The sequence below is a fragment of the Cervus elaphus genome, chromosome 9 (assembly GCF_910594005.1).
Source record: "Cervus elaphus chromosome 9, mCerEla1.1, whole genome shotgun sequence".
NCBI lineage: Eukaryota > Metazoa > Chordata > Mammalia > Artiodactyla > Cervidae > Cervus > Cervus elaphus.
In genome coordinates, this window is record NC_057823.1 from 14,813,955 (window position 1) to 14,839,163 (window position 25,209).

Consider the following 25,209-nt stretch of genomic DNA (forward strand, 5'->3'; position numbering starts at 1 on the left):
GTTCTTATAGTTTGACACAATGAGTTCCCAAGTCTACTCATTCCATGCTATTTTCTCATCCTCTAAGAATAGATGGATGCTTCTACTCCAGCCCCTTTGTGGGTGGCTATACTATTCATAATCAGGATTAGGTTCAGCTGCAAAAAAATAAAATAAAATGAAACAGGGCTAACCTTTTTCTGTTCTACTGGTCAGTAGCAGTAGTAATATATTAATAGTAATAATTAATATTTTTATTTATAAGTACTTACAATGTATCAAGCACTTTTGTAGTATTTGCCATTTAAAAAAAACTCATTTATCCTCACAACAAGCATATGAGGTAGGTTCTGTTATTACCACTGTTTTGCATTTCATTAGCTTCATTCTTCAGGTTCACTGCCATCCAGATTTAAAGACTTAAGATTTCCCAGATAACCACCAGCAGGATCTTTTTGTAGAAAGAAGGCTCTTCTACTCAGGTGTCCACAGAATTCCAGCAGGTGCCTGTTGGTCAGTCGCTCAGTCGTGTCCAATTCCACGGACTACAGCACACCAGGCTTCCCTGTCCTTCACTGTCTCCTGAAGTTTGCTCAAACTCATGGCCATTGAGTCGGTGATACCATCCAACCATCTCATCCTCTGTCGCCCCCTTCTTCTTTTGCCTTCGGTCTTTCCCAGCATCAGGGTCTTTACCAATGTGTTGGCTCCTTGCATCAGGTGGCCAAAGTATTGGAGCTTCAGCATCAGTCATTTCAATGAATATTCAGGGTTGATTTCCTTTAAGATTGACTGGTTTGATTTTCTTGCTGTGCAAGGGACTCTCAAGAGTCTTCTCTTCAAGAGACCAGAGGTGCTTACGTCATGTTAAATCAGGTTCCATCCCAAAGCTGATACTAACAAGAATCTCTGTTTAATGACCATCTATGATGTGCCAAGGGCTTTGCTAGGTATGAACCCTCTCATTTAATCCTCAGAGGGAGGTGCTAAGTCTCCTCCCCATTTTCAGATGAAGAGCCTGATAAATTAAGATTTTTAGTTGGAGTTTCAATATTAAACTCTCAAAGATTAATAGAATGAATATATAGAAAAGTAGAAGGATGCAGTAGACCCGAAAAGTACTATAAACCAATTCAACATAATTAAGATTTATATAGTTCTCACCCAACAGTAGGATACGAATTATATTCAAGTTCTCGTAGACTATAAACTGGGAGACACTGAAGAGTATCCAAGGACATAAAACAAGAAATCCCCCTTTTAACCACATTATCTGTTGTTGTTTAGTCACTAAGTTATGTCCAACTCTTTTGTGACCAGCGATCAAACCTGTGTCTCCTGCATTGGCAGGCAGATTCTTTACTGTTGAACCACTTGGGAGCATTTTAACATAGACTTCCCTAAAGATTGGTTACCGACATGGGATTTGACTTCAATTCCAACCTGGGTTTGAATCCTGGCCCTGTTATTTCTCACACCTTGAGGCTGAATCCTCATTTTAAGCATGGCATCCTCTGAGCTTTGCTTCCCACCTCTGTAAAATGGGGATAATTTTACACATGTGCCTGCCTCATGGGATTGTTGCTAAAAGCCAGTGAAATATCTGGTTTCTCAGGGTTGGGACTAGGACGTTGACTGCTTTCCCAGGCCGAGCTGCAACTAATGCATATGGCAATGTATGAATTAGGAAAAAGACACCCCCTCTTGGTGGAAAAAGGTTAGAAAAAGGCACCCTGATCTGAATGAAAATTGTGCAACACCCAAGAATAGGGCTCAGAAAGCTATGAACTTCCGCCTATTACCTGCCCCAAAAGTCATCAAACAGGACAGCCTATGCCCAGTACTTTAAAAAATATCTTTAAAATCAAAAAATGGGGAATTTCCAGTGGTTAGAACTCAGTGATTTCACTGCCATGTTCCCAGGTTCAGTCCCTGGCCAGGGAGCTAAGATCCTGCAAACCAAACGGTGTGGCCAAAAGAAAACCAAAAAAAAAAAAAAAAGTGCTTAAAATATAAGGAAGGATTGTTCCTTTTATTAAAATGAGCAGCCTGCATGTCTTCCGTCTATGTCCCCTCACCCTTGCCTTGTCCCCCGCACCCCGCGTGCTCTGAGTCTCCTCAGGAGGCATCCTGGGGGTGGCGTTTCAGGGGACCTTCTCACAGGCATCTGGGGCCTCTCTCTCTCTGTGTCTCCCCAGGTTTACAAGTCGTCCTGAAGTCGATCATGAAGGCAATGATCCCCCTGCTGCAGATCGGCCTCCTCCTATTTTTTGCAATCCTTATTTTTGCAATCATAGGGTTAGAATTTTATATGGGAAAATTTCATACCACCTGCTTTGAAGAGGGCACAGGTAGGTCCAAGCAGCATCATAGATTTTTTGCTTTCCAGCCTTCCTCCCCTTTCTTTTCTCCCCTTGGGGACAAGCTCCTAGACAAGATCTGCAGGGCTTTGCTTCTTTCTCCTGGAAGCTGGGAGAACATCTTCCCGAAGCCAAGGCAGGGGCTGAAACAGCCCCAGAGATCTTGGTTGTTGCTGGATGTTACACTGGGGTACCTGAGAAGCTGTCCCAGGGTAAGTGGTTTATTGGGGAAGTGATCCCAGGAAACACCTTCAGGTGAGTGAGAAAGTGAGACACGGAGGATCCAGTAACATCTAGGGACGTTATCAAGTAGGTTACCATCTTGGGCAAGGTTACCAGACCTCAGCTCCATTGGGCACCTGGGGGAAACAGGGTAAGTCACACGACTTAGACCCATCCCACACGAGGGGCGAGGGAGCTGGGTATTTATCCACCAAATTCTGTCCGACATTGGCGGAGATTGAGCCCAGGCTGGGCATTAATGCCCTGGCACAGCTGGCTACCCCAAATGCTGGGCAGGAGCAGGCATCAAAGATATTTTCAGTGGGAACATGTAGAGGCAAAACACAGCAGAATGTAAATTCAGTACCTACAGCCTCTGCCTAGCTGTAGCGACCCCAAACCCTAGCATGTACTGAGTTCTGAACCTCCTTGTTGTTGTTGTTTAGTTACTAAGTCATGTCCAACTCTTGGAGATAACATGGACTGTAGCCTGCCAGGCCCCTCAGTCCATGGGATTTCCCAGGCAAGAATACTGGAGTAGGTTGCCATTTCCTTCTCCAGAGGGTCTTCCTGACCCGGGAATCGAACCTGCATCTCCTGCATTGGCAGGCGAATTCTTTACCACTGAGCCACCAGAGAAGCCTGAAACCTCCTTACCCTGAGGGAAGGGAGAGTCGAGGTTGACTCCTAGTCTGCCCAAGAAGGTGCCTTAAAGACATCCCACTGGGAGTCCTGGCACCAACCAATCAGTAAGAAGCGCAAATAGGATCTTGGCTCCTTCCATCCCCACACTGTGCCACGGTCAACCCCTTAGCTTAGTGGCTTCCCTGGTGGTTCAGTGTTAAAGAAGCCATCTGCCAATACAGGAGACATGGGTTTAATTCCTGGTCCCGTAAGATCCCCTGGAGAAGGAAATGGCAACCCACTCCAGTGTTCTTGCCTGGGAAATCCCATGGACAGAAGAGGCTGGCAGGCTACAGTTCATGGGATCACAAAAGAGTCGGACACGACCTAGAGACTAAACAACAACAACAACAAGAAAGGATGGGGGAGGATGACTCAGGAAAAAAACCAAGAAGACCAGAAGTCACAGATTTAGTCTCTGAAACAGCAGTGAAACAGCCTGGGTATCCCTAGCTATCCATATACTCAGGGACCTAATAGCTTCCACATTCATCTTTGATTAAGTCCCCTGCTATGCAAACCTGGCTATTTGCTCTCTGAAGCCAAAGAACCAAATGAAATCAAATAAGAGGGAAGCCTGTATTTCAATACTTGGACCATGGGCCTCCTCACTGTGGATGGGCTGAATGACAGCGTTAGTCGTGGGTCAAGGAAACTGTGAATGGAGACAGGGGAGCCTGTGTAAGACGGGAAGGAGGTTTTAGGCCTGCCTTATTGGAAAGATAATTCTGTCCTGGAGTGGTTTCCCATCCACCTTCTCTTCCCGGTGACCCCCAGGTAACCGAACCCTCTCCCCAGACCTCCCAGAGGGCAGGAAAACCCAGTAAGGAAGGTTTATTCAAGAGGCTTTTTTTTTTTTTTTTGCTTCCTTTCTTCTTGCTCCTCCCATCTCCTTCTCTCCTGGGCTTGTGAAGTTTGCTCAATATGGGATGTCCTAATTATTTCTTTCCCCAATGAAGAAGGTGTTAATTGAGGCAGAGCTATTTCTGCTCCTGGCCTCAACACCTGGGCGGAAATGCTGGAGGGAGAGATACAGGGCAGGGCCCCTTGGAAACATCAGCCGAGAGCAGAGAAACCAGGACTCCTGGATCCTGGGTTTTTTGTTTTTGTTGGTTCTCTCTCTCTCTCTCCAGCCAAGGGGACAGAGGACTGGCTTGAGTCTAAATCAGGGGTGTGAGGGGACAGACGTGGGTGGGGCAACTGGAGGCTAGGAAGCCTTGATTTAGGGAAGATGACTGAAAAGCTCACAATTAAAAATATAAGAACGTGTGAGTAAGAGACAGATATATACAGACACCCAGGCAGCAGGTTAATTTTAAAATATATTTATAACCAAATTCCTCAGACTCTCTGGATGGTGGCTTTTCTAGAAGCAGCCCCCAGAGTGTTTCGCGATGAGGGGGCTCGCAGGTCACAATCAGGAACACCAGTGGGCTAGGGGTGCCCAGCACTGTGCTAAACACCCAGAGAAATGCAAAGGGAAGGTGGGAGAGCTTCCTGTTTTCCAAGAGCTTCCAAAATAGTTTGCGGAAACAAGACTCCTCATCTGGAACTAGTCTATAGCAGTGCAGGTTAACGCCCGCTTTTATCTCCTCACCAAATGTGAACATTTGGGAGCTATTGTAGCCCTGAGGGGGAAAAAAGGGACCAGGAGACTGGACTAACCCAAGAGAGGGGACGGTGTTGGTGGATGGGAATTGAGCCAGACTTGGACAGAAGGTGAAAATGGAGAAGGTTTTGGACAGAGGCAACCTTCCCAGCAAACCGTGGTTCTCATTCATGATAAGAGCCCATGGAATTTTCCCTTTTGCCCCGAGTCTTATGTTTAAAAGATTTTGCCTTCCAATCTGTATTCATTAAATCAGCCCCTGTACCAAGTCTGACATGAAAGGGAAAAGTATTTCCCACAACTTAAACTAGTGATTGGGATGTCAATGCTTCTTGAGTTGTAGGTGTCCCTTCTGATATGGCAAATGTCATTTTGCATGGCCTAGAGTTTCTATTTAACAGGAGTCTCAAAGGCCAGTAAGATTCACGCATTCTGTGTTGGCTTATTTCTTCCTGTTTCTTGCTAAGTGGAGGCTAAGAAAGGACTGCAAACCCTATATGTAGCATGTGTATTGAGATATATTTTTATTTAGTGGGGAACTTGAGTTTACACACTCAGCTGTTTGATTTCTTATCGGACAATGTCACTCTCTAAAAACCTTCAAAAGTGTCACTCACTGAACAGGGTCCTCTCATATCTGTGGCTCTGGTCCAATGAGATGTTCTATACACACCCAGGATGTTCTGTACTCCCCTGATTGCATCCTCATGAAGGCATCACCTTAGAATTCAGACTCAACCTTTATCACTCAGTCTGAGTTTGCCAGGAGGCTGTCTCTGGTTTCCAGCAAAAGGGGTGTCCATTAGGGCCGGGACCGGAAGGGCGGGGCGCGCAGAGCGGCGACAGCCCTGGATATTAACAGCTGATGCTTTATCAAGTCTATTCTCTATCCACAAGCAGTAGACGTCTGTACTTAAACCAGTGCAGAAAAAGACGTTAGCAGCCGGAAGAAGCGGTAAGCATTGAAAAAAAAAAAAAAGAAGAAGAAAGAAAAAAAAAAAAAAAAGGGGTGTCCATTGACATGTGTCTCTTTCCTTATGGCATTTTCACAATCTGCCTCTTGCAATTTGGGGAGAAAGCTTAGCTCCTGTGCCGAAGGTTGAGTACTGTGTGTACTGGCCTCCCTCGCCCCCACTCCCTGCGCCCAGTACGTCTCAAGAAAAAAAAATCAGTCAGGCTGCAGAAGAATAATACACCACAGTTGACAAATTTGTGCTAATGGAAATCTGGAGAACACTGCCCCCAACCACTTCAAAATGCATACAGCAGAGTTACCAAAGTTGACTGTTGTTGGGACCTTAAAGTCCATCTCAACAGACTTCAAAGGACAGAATGATACAAAACATATCCTCTTGACCACAGTGCAATTAGGCTAGAAATTGGTAACAAAAAGATAACACTAAAAGTGCTTGGAAATTAAGAGACATGCTTCTTATTTATTGATGAAATGCTAGGATGTCTGAGATTTGCTTTAAAAATATTTTAGTGCAGGGAGGGGATGTGGATGAAACAAAATTAGCCCTGAGTTGATAAATGTTGAAATTGGTGATGGGTACATGGGAATTCATTACATTACTCTATTTTTATATATATCTGACAAATTTTTGCTGCTTCTTGGTTATCCACAAATCAAAGAAGAAATAATAATGGACAATTTATATTAAAATAAATAATAATTTACTTGAACAATAATGAGAACAGTGCATGACAGAATTTGTGAGGTGCAGTTAAAGCTGCACTTAAAGGGCAATTTATAGCCTTAAGTAACATTAATCTATCTCAAAAGTTTAGGAAAAGAACAAGAAAGGGAACACAGCTTAGAGAAGAAATTAATGAAATAGAAAACAATGAATAGATCAACCAAGCCAAGCATTGGACTTTTTGGAAAAAGACTGATAAATCCATCCTAAGAGCCATTTTTCTGCAGATTCAACAGCATTTAATGTTCACTGGCTCCTGTTTCTCAGAGCTGATTTTGCTGGCCCTTTCCCCTGACTTTTCTCCTCTTCCATTTCATAGATGACATTCAGGGTGAGTCTCCAGCACCGTGTGGGACAGAGGAACCTGCCCGCACCTGCCCCAATGGGACCAAATGTCAGCCCTACTGGGAAGGGCCCAACAATGGGATCACTCAGTTCGACAACATCCTGTTTGCAGTGCTGACTGTTTTCCAGTGCATCACCATGGAAGGGTGGACTGACCTCCTCTACAACGTAAGTGATGAGGGGTGGTGGAGAGCCGGGCCCAGCCAACTCCTGAGGCTGAAGTGGAGGGACCCTGCACCAGGGAGACAGCTCAATATGGCCCCAGGAGAGCCAGCCTAAGGCTCCGTCCTTTGACGATATGGGGGTCTTGTCCTCAGAACTCTTAATAGGGAAGGACCTTCAGGAGGTGAGAATCTAGAGGGCACACAGATGCTGAATAACTTTTAATTGCACAAGTTTTTAAATATAATTTTAGATTTTTGAATATGTAAAGGGTTGCATGAAGTTAAAAACCAACGTAGAGGAAAGATAGAGGCATGTCTTGGACACCTATCCAAAGGGCTTCTGTGCTGGAGCGCTTGCTGACCCTCCTCCAGCCGTGCCCCTCGCCATGGTGCTGATGGGAACTGGTGACACCACCCTTCCACTTCCTAGATCATATTTTGGGTCATCTGAGATCCTAGAATTCCCTGCCCAAGCCCAGAGTCCATGAACTTGGATTCTTCCGTGAGTCTATTCTCTGACCACCTTACCCATTGTATCCCCTGTGGTCTAACAATGTCCTTGGGGTAGCTGTTGGCACAAATGTGGCTGGAATATGGACATGCAGAGTGGCACGTCCAGGCATGTGTGTGTGGAGCCCTCCCTCCCCTGCCCCCAGGTGGCAGGCCATGGTCAAGGGGCAGGGAAGCCTGTCCGCACCCCTTAATCCAGTGCAGACATCCAGATTCTAAATTCTAGACTGACCTTCCCAGTGCTTATGAAGGTATGTTTGTGCAGGAGAAGCATAGAGCATGTTTTATTTAGTAGCTTTTAAATATTCACACATATTATGTGGGCCTCAGTTGGTTCTCTTGTCCTCAGTCTTGAAGTTGTTAAGGACAGGTCTGAAAAGATGTACGCTCCTACCTGCCTCCCCTTCTACCCTGTTTCCTGTCCCCCATCCCTGGACAGTTACACATGTCACACACTGCACAAGTCTCCCCATCTTGGGAGTGGGATTCATATTATAGACCACCTAGATTTCTACCATTATGTCCATATGTCCATTAGACAAATCTAAAGGATGTGGGGAAAAGCCATGGTGGCCTACTTTGCCTAATGACCTGGCCTGAGCATGGCATCTCCAGGAACAGACAGCAACTTTGAGATCGTCAGGAGCTTTCTTGGGTCAGGTTGCGTCATGGGGTTGGACAGCCAGAAAGAGGTTCAGAGGAAGACAGTGGGACTGTGCTCAGTGGTGGATGAGGAAGTGTGAGCAGGACCACGGATTTCCAGAGGGTTCTATAGTCGGAAGCACCACTGTCTGAGGAGATTCTTACCCTGGAAGCTTTGAGCTGAACCACCTTGAGAGACTCAAGCTCAGGGGAAACAGTTGAAAGAGCAGAGTTAGGCATCGGGCTGCCTGGGTTCCCCTCCCGACCCCACCACTTCCATGCTGTGCAACCTTGGGCAAGTTGCTTACACTCTCTGTGTCTCTGTTTCCACATGTGCAAAATGAAAAGCACAGTCCTACCTCACAGGGCACAAGGACTGAGTGAGGTGAATATATGTGAAGCGTTTAGAACCATGGCCCTAGGTAAGCTCTCTGTAAGCCAAATTTTCCACCCCAACAGGCGCTCCTTTTAGAAATGTATGAATTTTTCATTGTGAAAAGTCTGGCAGCAACTGAGGAAGTGAGGTGAACCATTGGGTCCCACTTTGTTCCCCACTCTCACCCCACTGGTAACTGCCGCAGAGTAGCCTTCTAGAACTTGCCATGCAGTTATATCCCACCGTCATATTTTGGTGGAAATCCGAGCAGGAATTTGAGCCTGATGTGAACCAAGAGCAGTAATAAAGTACCACACTGGGTGGCTTAGAACAACAGACATTCATTATCTTACAGTATGGAGGCCAGAAGGGCCTAGCAGGGCCAGGCACCCTCCAAAGGCTCTCAGGGAGAATTCTTCCTTGCCTCTCCCAGCTTCCGGTGCTGCCAACCATCCTTGGCATTCTTTGGCTTATTGATTCTCTGTCCTCCTCTTGAATATCCCATCTGCACACGGCCATCTTCTTATAAAGACACTTACCCTGTTGGATTAGGGCCCACCCTACTCCAGTACGATGTCATCTTAACTAATTACATCTGTAATGACCCTATTTTTCTTTTTTAAAAAAAATTTTTTCTTATGTGAATTTTTGACTGGCTGCACTGGGTCTCTGCTGCCATGAGCAGGCTTTCCCTAGTTGCAGTGCAGGGGCTTCTCATTGCAGTGGCTTCTCTAGTTCTGTAGCACAGGCTCTAGGGCATGAAGGCTTCAGTAGTTGTGGTGCGTGGGCTCGTTGCCCCCTGACATATGGAATCTTTCAGGACCAGGGATTAAGCCTGTGTTCCCTGCATTGTAAGGTGGATTCTTAACCACTGGACCACCAGGGAAGTTCGACCTTATTTCTAAATAAGGTCACATCCTGAGGTCATGGAGGTTAGATCTTCAACTTATCTTGGCTGGGGGGTTGGTGAGGGGGAATTGCATAATTCAGTTTGTAAATCTCCCAAATAAACTACTTGTACTTGAACCCTTGTCTGAGACTTCCTAAATTAAGACAGTCCATCCCCCATGGGAGGGCATCCCCCATGGGAGGGAAGCTTAAGAGGGAGGGGATATATGTATACTTATAGCTGATTCATGTTGTCACACAGCAGAAACTAACGAACATTGTAAAGCAGTTATACTTCAATTGAAAGTAAATTTATAAAAAAAGAAAAGAAAAGACAGGTTCTCAACCCAAAATACAACCACTAGGATCACTCGTTGGTAAGGGCAGAAGCTAAGGTGGCAACTTTGAGTTTCTGCTTAGCAAAGACAGAGCTGTTGCTTTTCCAGACTCATCTGAGCCCTGCCCATGTGCTCTGCCATCTGCCAGGCCTGCCCTAGGACACCCCCTAGCTCCATCCAGCCACAGGCAGGCACAGCGTCCGGACTCTTTGTCCTTTATCTTGTGCTGGAGCCAAGCCCGTGGGCATGGCCTTACCAGCCGCTGTCAGGCAAGATCCATGGGAGAGTCCGGAAGCACCTGCTTCAAGCATTTTAGAATCCACAGGCATGGAGGCCAAACATCTCTTTTCTTTTCTCAACATTGAAATCCATTTGTTTATTCCATGATTACTTACTTTTAATGATTATTTTTAAAACTTAATTAATTTACTTATTTTCAGCCAAACTGGGTCTTTGTCGCTGCACTCGTGTTTTCTCTAGCTGTGGTGAGTGGGGGCTGCTCTCTAGTTTGTGGTGCCTGGGTTTTCTTATTGCGGTGGTTTCTCTTGTTGCAGAGCACAGGCTCTAGGGCACGCAGGCTCAGTACTTGTGGCACATGGGCTTAGTTGTCCCATGGTATGTGACATGGACCAGGATTCCTGGACCATGGGATTGAACCCATGTCCTCTGCATTGGCAGGGGGATTCTCAACCATAGACCACTAGAGAAATCCCATAATTACTTACTGAATGTCCACTGTGTGCCAGGAAATGATCAGGTGATCAGGGGTAGCACAATGAAGAAGAGAGACAAAAATCTCCACCCTCGTCGGGGAGACAGACATGACCAATAAACATTGATAAATAATAAATTACTCAGAATGTGGAAGATAGACCTTAAGCAAATGTATAATGTGGGACGTGGTGACTTGACCTGTTGTCCCATGAGGATAACAGCAGCGTGAGAGGGCAAGCAATGGGGTGCAGGGGCCAGTTTAGGTCAGGCAATCAGGAAGGGCTTCTCAGAGGAGGGGACATTTCCACAGAGAAGAGAGCCAAGCAGTTTTGGAGAAGACCGTTCTTGGCTGAGGGAACAGCAGCTCACCTCATGGTGTGTTGGGGCCCCATCCAGGTTTTTCCATTTCTCAATTTATCTCTTTTCTTTCCCACTTGATTTCCCAGTTAAAGTGCTTTTAGAAAAAGCCTAACCTTAAGTAATCAGAAACACTGTCGAAGATTTATATCAGGATGTGCACCCCAGCATTATCTGTAAAAATAGAACAAAACTGGAAGCAACTGGTTAAATACCGTATGGTCCCTCCATATGATGGAGTATCATGTCGTCATTAAAAATCATCTGTTGGGAGAATATTTAAGGATTCAGGGAAATGCTCACCATATATAATGACAAGTAAGGGGAACTGATTTCTTTTAAAAAGAACCAAGGTGTACATGCTATGCTAAGTCACTTCAGTTGTGTCCAACTCTTTGTGACCCCATGGACTGTAACCCACCAGGCTCCTCTGTCCATGGTTCTCCAGGCAAAAATACTGGAATGGGTTGCCATGCCCTCCTTCAGGGGATCTTCCTGACCCAGGGATCGAACCAGTGTCTCTTAGGTCTCCTGCACTGACAGATGGGCTCAGGCTGACATTGCAAAATACCATAGACAGGGCAGCTTAGACAACAAAAGTGTGCTTTCTCATAGTCCTGGAAACTGGAAGTCCGAGATCACGGTGCCAGCATGGTCCAGTTCTGGCAAGGGCTCTCTTCCTGCTTGCAGATGGCTGCCTTCTCACTGTGCCTCCTCATGGTGAGGGGGGAGAGAGAGAACAAGCTCTCTGGGATCTCTTTTTATAAGGACACTAATCCCATCATAGGGGTCCCACTCTCATGACCTCCTATAACCCTAATCACCTCCCAAAGACTCCGTCTAAAAAATGCCATTACATTAGGGATGAGGGCTTCACTTATGAATTGTGACATAGTTCAGTCCATAGAACCTTATCATCTCAAGTGTATAATTTTGAAAATATAAGAAAAAAAGAGACTGAAGTCCGCTGTACCAAGATGGCATCTTGTTAGTGGGACTTGGGAATCTTTATTTTCTCGATACTTCTCTATATTGACAAATTTGTCTACAATGAGCACAAGTGACTTTTTAAAACTTTTAACTTTATATTGGAGTATAGCCAATTAACAGTGTTGTAATAGTTTCAGGTTGACAAAAGGGACTCAGCCATACATATACATGTATCTCTTCTCCCCCAAACTCCCCTCCTATCCAGGCTGCTACATAACATTGAGCAGAGTTCCATGTGCTATACAGTAGATCCTTGTTAGTTATCCATTTTAAATATAGCAGTGTGAACATGATTGATTTTTATCCTCTTTTTTATTGAAAGATAGTTGATTTACAATATTGCATTAGTTTCAGATGTACAGCATAGTGATTCAGTTATTTTTTGCAGATTGTATTCCATTTTAGGTTATTATAAAATATTGAATATAATTCCCTGTTCTATACCATAAATCCTTGTTGCTTATCAATTTTATGTATAATAGTTTCACAGTTTACTTTTATAATCAGGGAATATATTTAAATTTGTCTTGCTAAGTGTTTAGGAGGGAAAAGAGATGTTTTGGTTACTTACAGACCAGGAGATGGGAAGGAAGGGCAAGAGAAAGAGCATTTTCTGGGTGCCCACTGTATGCTGGGTGTTTTTATTTACATTACCTGTCCAGAGAGAGTACACACCAAAATAAATAAATGAGTTCTTGATTGACATAACAGTAATAAGTAGTCATCTTATTACTTTGTTATTAAATTAACAGAATAAGTGAAAAAGGGACAAATCTTTACAGAAGAATTCCATTCCCTTCTCCAGGGGATCTTCCCAATCCTGGACTCAAACCCAGGTCTCCTGCATTGCAGGCAGATTCTTGACTTGGGAAAGTGAAGGGTTAACTTTTTTTATGCAAATTTAGACTCCCTAGTTTCTATTCTCAGATCCCAAAGGATTCCCACCCCAGTTGAGACTGAGAGACTCTCCCAGGGACTTCTGTGGTTACTGTGGCTGGAAAAACCCTCCAGGGAGTGATGGTTTAGCAAGTAATGCAAGTTCTTGCCGTCTGTGTCTGGCTTAGCCCCCACCACAAGTTACCAAGTCCAAAATGTCAAGAGTGTTGATGTTGAGAAGCCCTGCTCTAGAGGACCAGGGATCCTTGGAGATGGGCCACTGGGGCATCTCTCGGCATGGTGGACCTATCTCCATTAGGATTTTGTGGTAGGGTAGGTGCTTATCCAAGCCCAAAGACTGCAAAGGCGGGTATGTGTTGAAATTCTGTGCCAAAAGTGTGGTCCAAGTCATTTTTAACTGCTAGAGAATGAACCTCAGTCAACATAGCCAGATCCCTTGTCCCAGAGCCTCTGAAGGACCCACGTGGCTCCTGTGCCCACTGGACAAGCCTCATTGCTGGACCTTCCTGGGGCCCAACCTGGATCTGAGCAACATTCTGGAGTGATAATGGATTATCAGCCATTTCATCTATGTCACACTATTCTAGGTGTTTCTCTGTGCACCGCCTGTGACTCCTTAATGGTAGAGCCTTAAATATCCCCATTTTACAGATGAGGAAACTGAGACCCAGAGCCACACACATGGAGTTAAGTTTGGAATCCAGCTCTGACTCAGCACAGGCTGCCTTGGAATCTGCCACTTGCCGCCTCCTACAGCAAACAGGATGGAGGACTGGCTCTCTGAGCTCAAGGGAGTGGGATGGGGGAAGCCCAGGAGGGCTGCACTGGGGCCATTTGCTAGAGCATTGTGTGTTGCTTGAGCGACAGGCAGTCTCATTTCACAGGGACCCCCTCACCATATGTACCTGCATGACCCAAAAAAAAAGAAAAGAAATCACCCCACCCTACACAGAGGATATCCCCAACATACTCCTCATCATCTGGGCCAAAGTAGCCTGGGGGTGCTGTGTGGGTGATGGAACCTGCCCTCTCTTGGTTGCTACCAGGGCAGGGAGCTAAAAAGACGAGGGTCCTGGTAGAACCAGTACATCTTAAGTTAACATTTTGCCCATTTTCTGAGAGCCTACTGCATCCATCCCTGCATCTTCCTTTTATCATCAACTGATCCATAAAACAGCCTCATGGGACATCCTGGTGGTCCAGTAGCTAAGACTCCACGCTGCCAATGCAGGATGTCTGGGTTTGATCCCTGGTCAGGGAACTAGATCCCACCTGCTGTATCTAAGACCAAGTGTAGCCAAACAAATAGATAAATATTTTTAAAAACTCATGAGGGGAGATGTCTTTAGGTCCATCTTCCAGATGAGGAAACTGAGGCCCACAGTGATGCAGTGACCTGTCAAGATCCCCTAGTCAGAGTGGTGTAATCAGGATTCAAACCCAGCACTGGGCATTAACTATTACACTCCCCTGTTGTTGTTGTTTAGTGAGTAAGTCATGTCTGACTCTTTTGAACTCCATGGACTGTAGCCCACCAGGCTCCTCTGTCCATGGGATTCCCCAGGCAAAAATATTAGAGTGGGTTGCCATTTCCTTCTCCAGGGGATCTTCCTGACCCAGGGATCAAACCCTCATCTCCCGCATTGCAGGCATGTTCTTTACCATGGAGCCATCTGGGAAGCCATTACACTCCTTCCCTCTCTCTAAAAACTCCCTTTCTCTTTCTTTTTCCCTCTCTGTCTTTGTCTGTCTTAATCCTTGGTCTCTGTCTCTTTCTATATCTTTCTCTCTCCCCCTGTCCTTTGTTCACCTACTTCTCTCTCTCCATCCCACCTGTCTGTGCTTCTCTTTGTTGCTCTCACTGTTTCTCTCTCTCTGTCAATTAGGAAAGCGACAAAACCGTGCTTAGTCGACAGTTAAAATGCCAGTCACGAATGGTAGACACTAAGCCTTGACCTCAGCCCTTGTTAATTCATAGATGTTCATCTTGGCCAATATCAAAGCATCAGATCTGGGTCGGGGGCGTGGGGGCACTTTAGATTACACATTCACACAACAAACATTCATTGGATATATACTGCATACAGGCAACTTTCTGTGCAGCAAGAGGAAGAGATAAAAATCCCTTTTTGAGGGGGAGTTGACATTTCGGTGGGGGAAGCAAGCTGTCAACAAGATAATTAAGAAATGTTTATATATGTGTGGCAGAATCTTAAATATTTTAGGCTTTGTGGGTCATGTAGTCTCTGTCACAACTGTTCAATCTGCTTTCATAGCACAGAAGCAGCCACAGAGAAGATACATAATGAATGGGCATGACTGTGTGCCAAAAAACCTTTAATTTACAAAAACAGGTGACTAGCCCATGGGCAGTGGTTTGCCGACTCCTATATAAGAGGGTGAGGAAAGCTCAGGAGAAAAATAAAGCAGTAGAAGTGTTGTGGACCCTCAAGGTGAGAGGTTGAAGTTCTTCTAATACGACCTGAATGAAGTGAGGAGGGTCTATACACGTATGTCAGGAAAGAGAGACCCAGACGGACAGGACAGCCAGTGCAAAGGCTCTGAGGCAGGAGTGGCTCTGGCATTTGTGAAGAGCAGCGAGGTGGCCCATGTGGCCGGAAGTGAAGGAGTGAGGATGAGCAAGGGAGCTGAAGAGGCCAGGGAAGGTGATGGGAGACCTCAGAGGCAGAAAGACCACACAATTTACCACCCAAACAAGGACAGTTTTGAGGGTAAATGGAGGAAAGGAGGGCTCAAAAAATAATTAGTAGGCATTGCATGATTTAATAAAAGGCATAAACTGGGGTTTCTCTGGTGGCTCAAGACAGTAAAGAATCCGCCTGCAATGCAGGAGACCTGGGTTTGATCCTTGGGTCGGGAAGATCCCCTGGAGAAGGGAACGGCTACCCATTCCAATATTCTTGCCTGAAGAATCCCATGGACAGAGGAGCCTGGTAGACTACCGTCCGTGGAGTCACAAAGAGTCAGTCAGACACAACTGAGCAGCCAACACCTTTTCATGAACTGGGGCAGAAATACGACCTCCTTCATGGCACCTTGGGGCTCTGGCTCTGACACGGTCAAATCCACTCCTTTTTTTTGTCCCACATCTTCTTGGTCCATTTCTCTGTTGATGGACATTTAGGGTTGATTTCCATTTCTCTCATAATTAGTGACCGACTCATTATGATCCCATGGACTGCAGCCCGCCAGGCTCCTCTGTCTGTGGAATTCTCCAGGCCAGGAATACTGATGTGGGTAACCGTTTCCTTCTCCAGTGGATCTTCTCAACCCAGGAATCAAACCCGGGTCTCCTGCATTGCAGTCATAGTCTTCACTGTTTGAGCCGCCAGTATCTTTTCATGCGAAGTATGGCTTCTCTATTCTTTCTTGGCATACAGTTGCTTTACAATGTTGTGTTAGTTTCTGCTATAGAGCAGAGGGGATCAGCTATCTGTATACATACACTCCCTCTATTTTGGATTTCCTTCCCCTTTAGGTCACCACAGAGCACTGAGTACAGTTCCCTGTGCTGCATAGCAGATTCTCATTAGTTATCCATTTTGTACGCAGTAGTGTGTACATGGCCTTCCCAGCTGGCTCAGAGGGTAAAGAACCCTCCTGCCAGTGCAGGAGACACAAGGGACGTGGTTGCAACCCCTGAGTCAGGAAGATCCCCTGGAGTAGGAAATGGCACCCCACTCTAGTATTCTTGCCTAGAAAATCCCATAGACAGAGGAGCCTGGCAGACTACAGTCCATGAGGTTGCAAAGAGTCGGATATGGCTGAGCATAGCAATACCACACAATGTATATATGTCAACCCCCGTCTCCCAATCCATCACACCCCTCTTTTCCCCTTGGTACCCATACACTTATTGTCTAAACCACCCCATTCTTATCCGTTACGCTGGGGAGTTGTGTGTTTTTTTGGGCTGAGAGTTTGTTTGGTTGTTTTTGGGGGGTTATTTTTGCATCTTCTATACTTTTCCTGAATGAACCATGTTTGAAAAATTAGAGGAAAATAAGCCATAAACCAGAAGGCACTTAAGGATTTTACTGGGACTCAGCCATTAATTTGTTTGATGAGTATTTATCGAGTGCTTGCTAAGCGCCAGGCGCCACGATAGGTACCAACAGTGCTGAGATGAATCAGTATTTTCCCTCTTCTTTAAGACTCTCTTGGGCCAATTTTTATAAACAGAAAATACTATGTAAGTGCAGTAAATGAGTGAGATAGAACAGTCGGATGCAAGCCAGAATGATGGGTCTAGTCACAGCCATGCCATCCACACTGTGTGTGAGCCAGGCAAATCATAGCATCTTCCACAGCCTCAGTTTCCCCACCCACTGGGTGTGGAGACTATGGGAATCGAGGGGTGTTTTGTCAGCTCAAGCAAGCTCTACTAGAGTGAGAGAGGTTGTCCCATCTGCCTCTCCAGTGCCAGCAAAGCTACGCTACCTCTGAGACTCTGGGTAGAATTCTTTTTTGCCTCTTTCGAACTTCTGGTGGTGACTATCAACCCTTAGCCTTCTTTGATTCACGGCTGCATCCCTCCAGTCTCTGCCTCCGTTATTACATGGCTGTGTGTCCCTATCTTCACCTGGTGTTTTCCTCTTCTTTTCTGAATATTATTTTTATTTTGTTTCTTTATTTTTGTCGGCACCAGGCCTTCATTGCCATGCACGGGCTTTCTGTAGTTGCAAAGTGCAGGCTTCTCATGGCAGTGGCCTCTCTTGTGAAGCATGGATTCCAGGTGCACGGGCTTCAGTAGTCACGGTGCACAGGTTTAGTTCCCTTGTGGCATGGGGAATCTTCCCAGACCAGGGATCAAACCTGTGTCCCCTGCATTGGCAGATGCATTCTTAACCACTGGACCATCAAGGAAGTCCCTGTTTTCCTCTTCTTAAGAGGACACCAGTCCCACTGGACTAGGGCCCACGACCATGACTTCATCTTAACTTGATGGCAGCTGTAGAGACCCTGTTTCCAAGTAGGGTCCCATTGACAGGTCCTGGGGGTTAGGATTCCAACATATCATATCTTTTGACAGGATACAATGCAGCCCATGACAGGGACCTCGGACATGAGACTTGACCTCCATTTGCCTCAGTTTCTTCATCCAGGAAGATGGGAAGGATTACATACCACATTTTGTGAGAGGATTAAATGGGCTCCAGTAGGCTGAGGACCTGGCATCCTGAGTGTCTTTTATGCCAGGCAGCATCATGGGGCCAGGCGCTTCTAAGTGTATCAGAGAGCTGGGGTGTAGGCAGATCCTGGGATGGAGGGGCTGCCTTGGTACCAAGGGACCTCCACCATTTCTCCTACATTCAGTCCTGCCCTCCTCCACCCACCCCCCACCACTCTGTCTCCATCCCAAACCTGCCTCCTGAGACAGCCCAGACTTTTTTCATCTGTTGGCCAGTGCAGGCTTTCTCTCCCTGGGCTATATTTAGCTAGCCCTAAGAAATGGGAACAAAATGCCTCAGCCACAGCAGCACTAGAGGGGGGAACACAAAGCCAGTTCTGCCTTCTGTCCAGCCCTTTCTGCTGACCCTTCTCTTTCTTCCAGAACCTTCCAGAAGCAAAGCATTAGAACTCTGTTAGAACACAAGTGTGAGCTGGGACTGGCACTTTCATTGTCCCCAGAACCTGTCTGTGTCCAAGATGATAAAAGTTGGCCTCTTTGGTTTGTTTTCTTTCTTAATTATTGTGATAAAATAAGTATAACCTAAAATTTACTATCTAATCCATTTAGGTGTGCACTTCATTGGCATTAAGTGCATTCACGTTGATATAAATTGTTACCACCGTCCATCTCCAGACTTTCTCACCTTGCAGAACTGAAATTCTGTCCTCGTTAAACACTAACCCTCTGTCCCCTTCCCCCAGACCCTGCCCACCGTTCTACTTTCTGTCTCTGAATTTGACAAACATGGGAACTTCATATGAGTACAATCATAGTTTTTATCCTTTCATGTCTGGCTTATTTCACTTAGTATGATGTCCTCAGGATTCATCCACATTGTAGCATGTGTCAGAATCTCCTTGCTTTTTTAAGGTAAAATTGACTTTCTTTGAAAAAAAAAAAACTTTGGGGGAGGTTCAAGTAAAATCAATATTCAGAACACTTCACAAATCATAAGCAAGGAGCTTGATAAATTTTCACAAACTGGACACGTGGGTATAACCAGCACCCAGAATCAGCAATCAGAGCCTTCTCAGCCTCGAGAGCTTCTCCTCTTGCCCTCTCCTCAGTCACTACTCTCTCCAAAGGATACTCCATCTAGACCTCAGATATCATCAGCTTGTTTGCCTGTTTTTGTATTTTACATGAATAGAATCTTACATATTGGGCTGGCCAAAAAGTCCTATTGGGTTTTCTGTAGCATCAGGTGGAAAAACCCAAATGAGCTTTTTGGCCAACCCAATATATGCTCTTTTCTGTCTGGCTTTTGCTGGATGCCAGGTCTGTAAGGTTTCATGTGATGAATGGCGGTCTTTCATTGCACAATATTCCATTTATTTATTTTCTCTCTTGTTGACAAGGATTCAGATTGTTTCCAGTTTGGAGCTGTTATGAAGATCACCGCTATGAACTTTCTTACTATATCTTTGGCATAGACAGTTTCACATTTCTGTTGGATAATATCCCAGGGGTGCCATGTTCAGGTCATAGTGAAGGTGCATGATTAATTTTAGTAGAAATTCCCATCCCATTTCAAAGTGGTTGTACCATGTGTGGTGGATTGAATTGTGCCTCTTCCCAAATTCACTTGTTGAAGCTCTAACCCTTAGTTCCTCAGAATATGACTTTATTTGGGAATGGAGTCATTGCAGGAGTAATTGGTTAAGATGAGGCCATTAGCACGGGCTAATCCAATGTGACTGGTGTCCCTGTAGAAAGGGGAAATATGGACACAGAGGCAGACATGCACAGAGAGAGAAAGGCATGTATTGATGAAGACAGAAATCAGGGTGATGCATCTACAAGCCAAGGAACCACCAAAGATTGTCAGCAAACCCCCAGATACCAGGGGAAAGGCATGGAACATATTCTTCCTCAGAGGCTCTAGAAGGAACCAACCATGCTGATACCCTGATCTTGGGTTTCTGGCCTCCAGAACTATAAGCCAGTAAATTTCCATTGGTTGAAGCCACTCATTTGGTGGTTCTTTGTTACAGCAGCTGCAGGGAACTCATACACCATGTTACCCTCCACTGACAGCATGTGAGAGTTTTAGTTCCTTCACAGACTCACCAGCACCTGGTATTGTCAGTCATTCTCATTTTAGCCTTTCTGCAGGGCAGCAGTAGCACTGAATGCGCATTTAAAGGTGAGCTTTTAAAGCCACATTTGGGCCCCCACATTCTGCAGATGGCACAGAGCTGATGAAGCACCAGAAGGCTTCCCCCCAGGACAGAGGTTAAGTCCACAGGCTCTGGGGTCTGACCACCTGGTTCAAATCCCGTGTCCACCACTGTCTAGGTCTGTAAGCTCAGGCTGCAGTTTTGACTTCATGGGCCTCCTTTTCCACAATTCATGATAATAACATAGGGACATCATAAGGATTAAATGAGTAAATAAACCAGCATCAGTAATATGCTTAGAAGGGTGTCTGGCACAAAAAAAGTACTCTCTAAGTGCTGGATTTTATGTTTCTTTCTTTCTCTAGTCTTGATTTTCTTCCCCTCCTAACTTCCTCCTTGACATAGTGTTCTGTTCTCCCAGAGAAGAATATTCTATTTGTGGACAATCCTCCCCCATGAAATTGACCTAGGTAGGCTCTTCTGGCAGCGTTTCTGTGGTTGACATTGATGCTGCAGGCAATAGAAGAGGCAGACACTTGAGGAAAAGGTTCATGGTTCTGCTGTCTAGCTTGGTGATTTAACCTAACTATCCAACCCCACCATCATGCACCTCCTCCCAAGGGAGACAGTGTGACTGTTTGGGAGAGAGGGAGGGAACTAAGGGTTTATTTCTACATTTCAGTGGGTTTTCCCCTTCTGCTCCTGGAGCTTGGTCTGGGGATTCCTTGAGTTTCATGCTGGTTTCTGGTCCTCTGAAAACCTGTGAGTAGGAGGGAGCTTTGTCCTTCTAATGGTACCTCTGTAGTTTCTCCCACTGGTTGATCTTGTGCTCTCTTCCCCTCTCTGGGCTACCAGAACTCTAGGACTCCACATGCCAAGGGCATTTGAGAACAAAGCCCCTGGAGAACCAGAGCTACCTCTCTACCTTTCAGGTCATACCTGAGTCCCACTCAGTACTCACCTGCTTTCCTTCCTCACCCTCATAGAGCAACGATGCCTCAGGGAACACTTGGAACTGGTTGTACTTCATCCCCCTCATCATCATCGGCTCCTTTTTTATGCTGAACCTCGTACTGGGTGTGCTGTCTGGGTGAGTCTCTGCTACTTCTCCCATCCCATTCCCCCACACCGTCTCTTCCCCAGGAAGAGGCCATCAAAACTGTTTTCATTCTCCAGGCACAGAATAGGTCTCTTCTCTTGCTTTGGGTTATTGGTCCATTATCAGCAATCCATGTACAGATGCTCAAGTTGTGCACTTCTGGGGACACCCAGTGAAGAGATTCATGGGAACTGAAATCCAACCCAGGCTTCACGCACTAAGCTTCCCCCCTGACACTGAGCTACTTCCAAAAGGTAGCTCAGTGCCTTTTTTGAAGCTTTTCTCAAAATTTTCAGACCCACAACACAAAACACAAGAAAATTCTATAGAGTTTTAATTTCTATAATTTACATTAAAAAAAAAAAATACCAGGTTGGGTTTTCCCCTTCCCTTATTTTCCTAACATAAAATTGTAGCTTACAAGCAAACATGCACTTTCATAACACACATTGTACTCTACCCCCAAGATTGTTTTTCTGGCTTCATCATAAATGAGTTTAATTTTTCTCACTACAAGCCTGGGGATTGGTTTGGTGGCTCCATGGTGTCTGCCCCAGCTTCTTCTAGCTTTCCATGCTGACATCCTTATTAGAGACTTTAAATCTCATGGATTCTTCATGGTCTCAAAATGGCTACTTCACACTCACAAGATAGGCATCTCACATTCTAAACAGGAAAAGGAAAAAGGGAAACTCGAAGGGTCCTATATCATGGAAGTGAGATTGCTGCAGAAATCTTCAGCTTATGTGTCACTGGCCTAACTTAAAAAAGGGATGAAACTATTCTTTAGCCAAGAGTACAGAGAATGAGAATGAGGTTTACAGCCAGCAGTGGTTGGCATGACATGGTTTATGGTTTTGTGGGGTTTTTTTCTCTAACTGGGTGTAGTTGGTGGGAAATGTGGGAAGCTGGCAGAAATGCCCACTCCTATAGTATTCTGATCTTCTCCCAGAAAACCTGATTCCTCTTGTTTAAATGCACTGCCCTCCAGGGATTCTGAATCCCCAAACACACACACACGCACACTCCCTAAAATTTCTAAAACAGCCAGACCTGACTCTCCTGTGCTTCTTCAGGGAGTTTGCCAAAGAAAGGGAGCGGGTAGAGAACCGGCGGGCTTTTCTGAAGCTGAGGCGGCAGCAACAGATTGAACGAGAGCTCAATGGGTACATGGAGTGGATCTCAAAAGCAGGTGAGGCCCTTTCATCCTGGGGCTCAAGAATTGAAATCCCATGTCACGGAGCACACCTAGAGTCACGTGTGCAGTTTGGAGATGGACGAGGGGAGGAGATAGAGGATCTGAACTGGTAGTCCCAATGCTTAGCAACAGGAATCCAGAGAGATGAAGCCAGGACATGACATACATTATACTCAAGAGCTCTAAAACCAGACACTGGTTTAGCTCCCCACTCTGCCACCTCCTAGCCATGCTCTTCACTGCCCTGTGCCTCAGTCTCCCAGCCTGTTAAACAGAGATCATGATAGTACCTACCTCATAAAGCTGTTTGAGATGTCCCTAAGGTAATCTAAGCTAAGTGCTTGAACTTCCCTGGCTGTCCAGTGGTTAAGACTCCACACTCCCACTGCAGGGAGCATGGGTTCAATCCCTGGTCAAGGAAGATCCTGCATGCCAAGTGGCTCAGCCAAAAAAAAAAAAAAGAGCAGTACCTAACATGCAGTAGGTATTGTACATGTTTATTTGTTTGGTAATTCAGACAATTATGGGGCACCTGCTGTATGCCAGACAGTGTTCTAGACACTGAGATTTGATCTCTGCCTGCAGGGCTCTGATAGTCTAATGAGAGAGACAGAAAATAACCAAATACACATAATTTTGGGTGTTGCTAAATGCTGAGAGGAAAAATAAAACAGGGCAGGAGGCGGGAAAGAGAGACAGCAGGGTGATCAGCGAGGGTCTCTCTGAGGAGGTGACCTCTGAGCAGAGACCTGGAGGAAGTGACTAAGGAACCCATGTGGATGTCTAGGGGAGGGGCCTTCACGCCAGAGGGAACAGCAAGTGCAAAGGCCCTGGGGTAGGAGCAGAGTGGAGTCACAGCAGGGAAGCCATTGGGGCTGGGGCAGAGTGAGGGGGAGAGCAGAGGAAGGGAGGATAGGGAGGTGACAGGGGTCAGATCAGGCAAGATCTTATAAGTTATGGTTAGGAGGTTGATTTTTATTTTGAAGCAAGTAGGGATGATGTTGGCATTACAACTGTTGCTTAAGTGAGGGGGGGGGTGGCTGGGAGTCAAAAGCAAGTTAGCAAGCACATCTCTGGCTGATAGAGTTGTCACTCAGCAAGGGGAGACTGGAGTGCCTGGGAGGACCCTTCCCTTTCCCTGTCCAAGGGAACCCTTCCCCAGGAGAGTCCTCCAGATACTGGAGCATAAATTAACTATGTGCTCTTGCCCTTCAGAAGAGGTGATCCTCGCCGAAGATGAAACAGATGGGGAGCAGAGACATCCCTTTGATGGTAACTGCTCTGAACCTGGCTTGGGGGTTGGGGTGGGTCCCAGGGAACACAGGAGGAGCCGGAGCTGGGGGAATGAGTTGCTTCTTTCTAAGGGGCCTCCAGGGGATGGATGTTCAGGGCCCAGGTGATGCCAAGAACTAACACGAGACTGGGTCAGGCTCAGGAAGATATGGAGAATGGTGGGACTGTTTCCTCAAGGACTTTCAGGACTTTGACGCAGGGTTTCTGTTTCTTGCCTGCCCCTGTCTGCTTTGACCACACGCCCAGCTTCTGCTCTGTGCCTCCATTTTCCTCATCTGTCAAATGGGCGTGATAATTACCATGCCTACCTGAGCTGATTGTTTATAGATATTATATTAAGTATGGCAAATAGAATGCATAGGATGGTGTCTGGCTCGGGGTCAGCCCCCTCTATGTTCACTAAGTAAAATAAATAATATAGTAATTTCACAGACTTCCCTGGCAGTCCAGTGGTTGAGACTTCCTGCCTCCAGTGCAAGGGCCATAAGTTCAATACTGGGTCGGGGGACTATGATCCCACATGCCACAAGATGCAGCCAAACTTTTTTTAAAAAAAGTAATTTCAGTAATTTCTAATAGCCATTCTATATATTAGTTGCCTTTATGCACAATGAGCAACTAGTATAATTTTAAAAATTGTTTTATTTTTCCAGTGTTATTACTCTAGCTTTGTTTATTAAAATGTACTTTTATGTCCACACAATTTAATGATTAAAAAAAATGTGAGTTTGAATTTTGAAAAAAAAAAAAAAAAGTAATTTCACCACTGGAAGTACCCTGGTGGCCGGTCCAGTGGTTAGAACTCAACGCTTTCAATGCAGTGGCCCAGGTTCAATCCCTGGTTGAGGAACTAAGATCCCACAAGCCATGCACCATGGCCAAAAATAAAAATTTCACCAAGAATCCAGCTTACTATTAAGGACAGTTGTCTCACGTTAGAAATTTGTCTAGACAGAGCAATGACTGTGGATTGAAGAAACAAGGAGTGAGAAGGAAGGAAAGGAGATGGGGCTCCATCCTAAGAGTAAAATGGATTTTACTCTTTGAGAGGAGAGAAAGACATTACCCATAAATGAAAGTGAAAGTCACTCAGTCGTGTCCGACTGTTTGTAACCCCATGGACTATAGCGTGCCAGGCTCCTTTGTTCATGGAATTCTCCAGGCCAGAATACTGGAGTGGGTAGCTATTCACTTCTCCAGTGTATCTTCCCAACCCAGGGGTCAAACCCAGGTCTCCTGCACTGCAGGCAGATTCCTTGCCGTCTGAGCGACCAGGGAAGCCCAAGAATACTGGAATGGGTAGCCTACCCCTTCTCCAATGGATCTTCCTGACCCAGGAATCAAACTGGGGTCTCCCGCATTGCAGGTGGATTCTTTATCAGCTGAGCTACCAGGGAACGGAGGTGCCTAAATCACTTTATTGGAAGTGTGTGCCTGAACTCACTATCCCCTGGAGAGCTCTTGGGATATAGAGCCTAAATATTAAGGAAGGGCTTCCCCAGTCCCAGCCAGCCTGGCAAGTGTGCTAAA

The 25,209-nt window shown here is 45.7% G+C and overlaps 1 protein-coding gene across 10 annotated transcripts in view; it reads left to right on the forward strand.

Moving 5' to 3' along the window:
- Positions 1-25,209, forward strand: part of CACNA1A (calcium voltage-gated channel subunit alpha1 A) — a 349,330-nt gene that overhangs the window by 212,797 nt on the left and 111,324 nt on the right. For all 10 annotated transcript variants that reach the window (XM_043911288.1, XM_043911287.1, XM_043911278.1 and 7 more), the window contains exons 6-10: positions 2,178-2,330; positions 6,874-7,067; positions 21,076-21,179; positions 22,265-22,380; positions 23,602-23,658. In XM_043911288.1, coding sequence (XP_043767223.1) covers positions 2,178-2,330; positions 6,874-7,067; positions 21,076-21,179; positions 22,265-22,380; positions 23,602-23,658 — 624 coding nt within the window. The remainder of the gene's footprint in view (positions 1-2,177; positions 2,331-6,873; positions 7,068-21,075; positions 21,180-22,264; positions 22,381-23,601; positions 23,659-25,209) is intronic.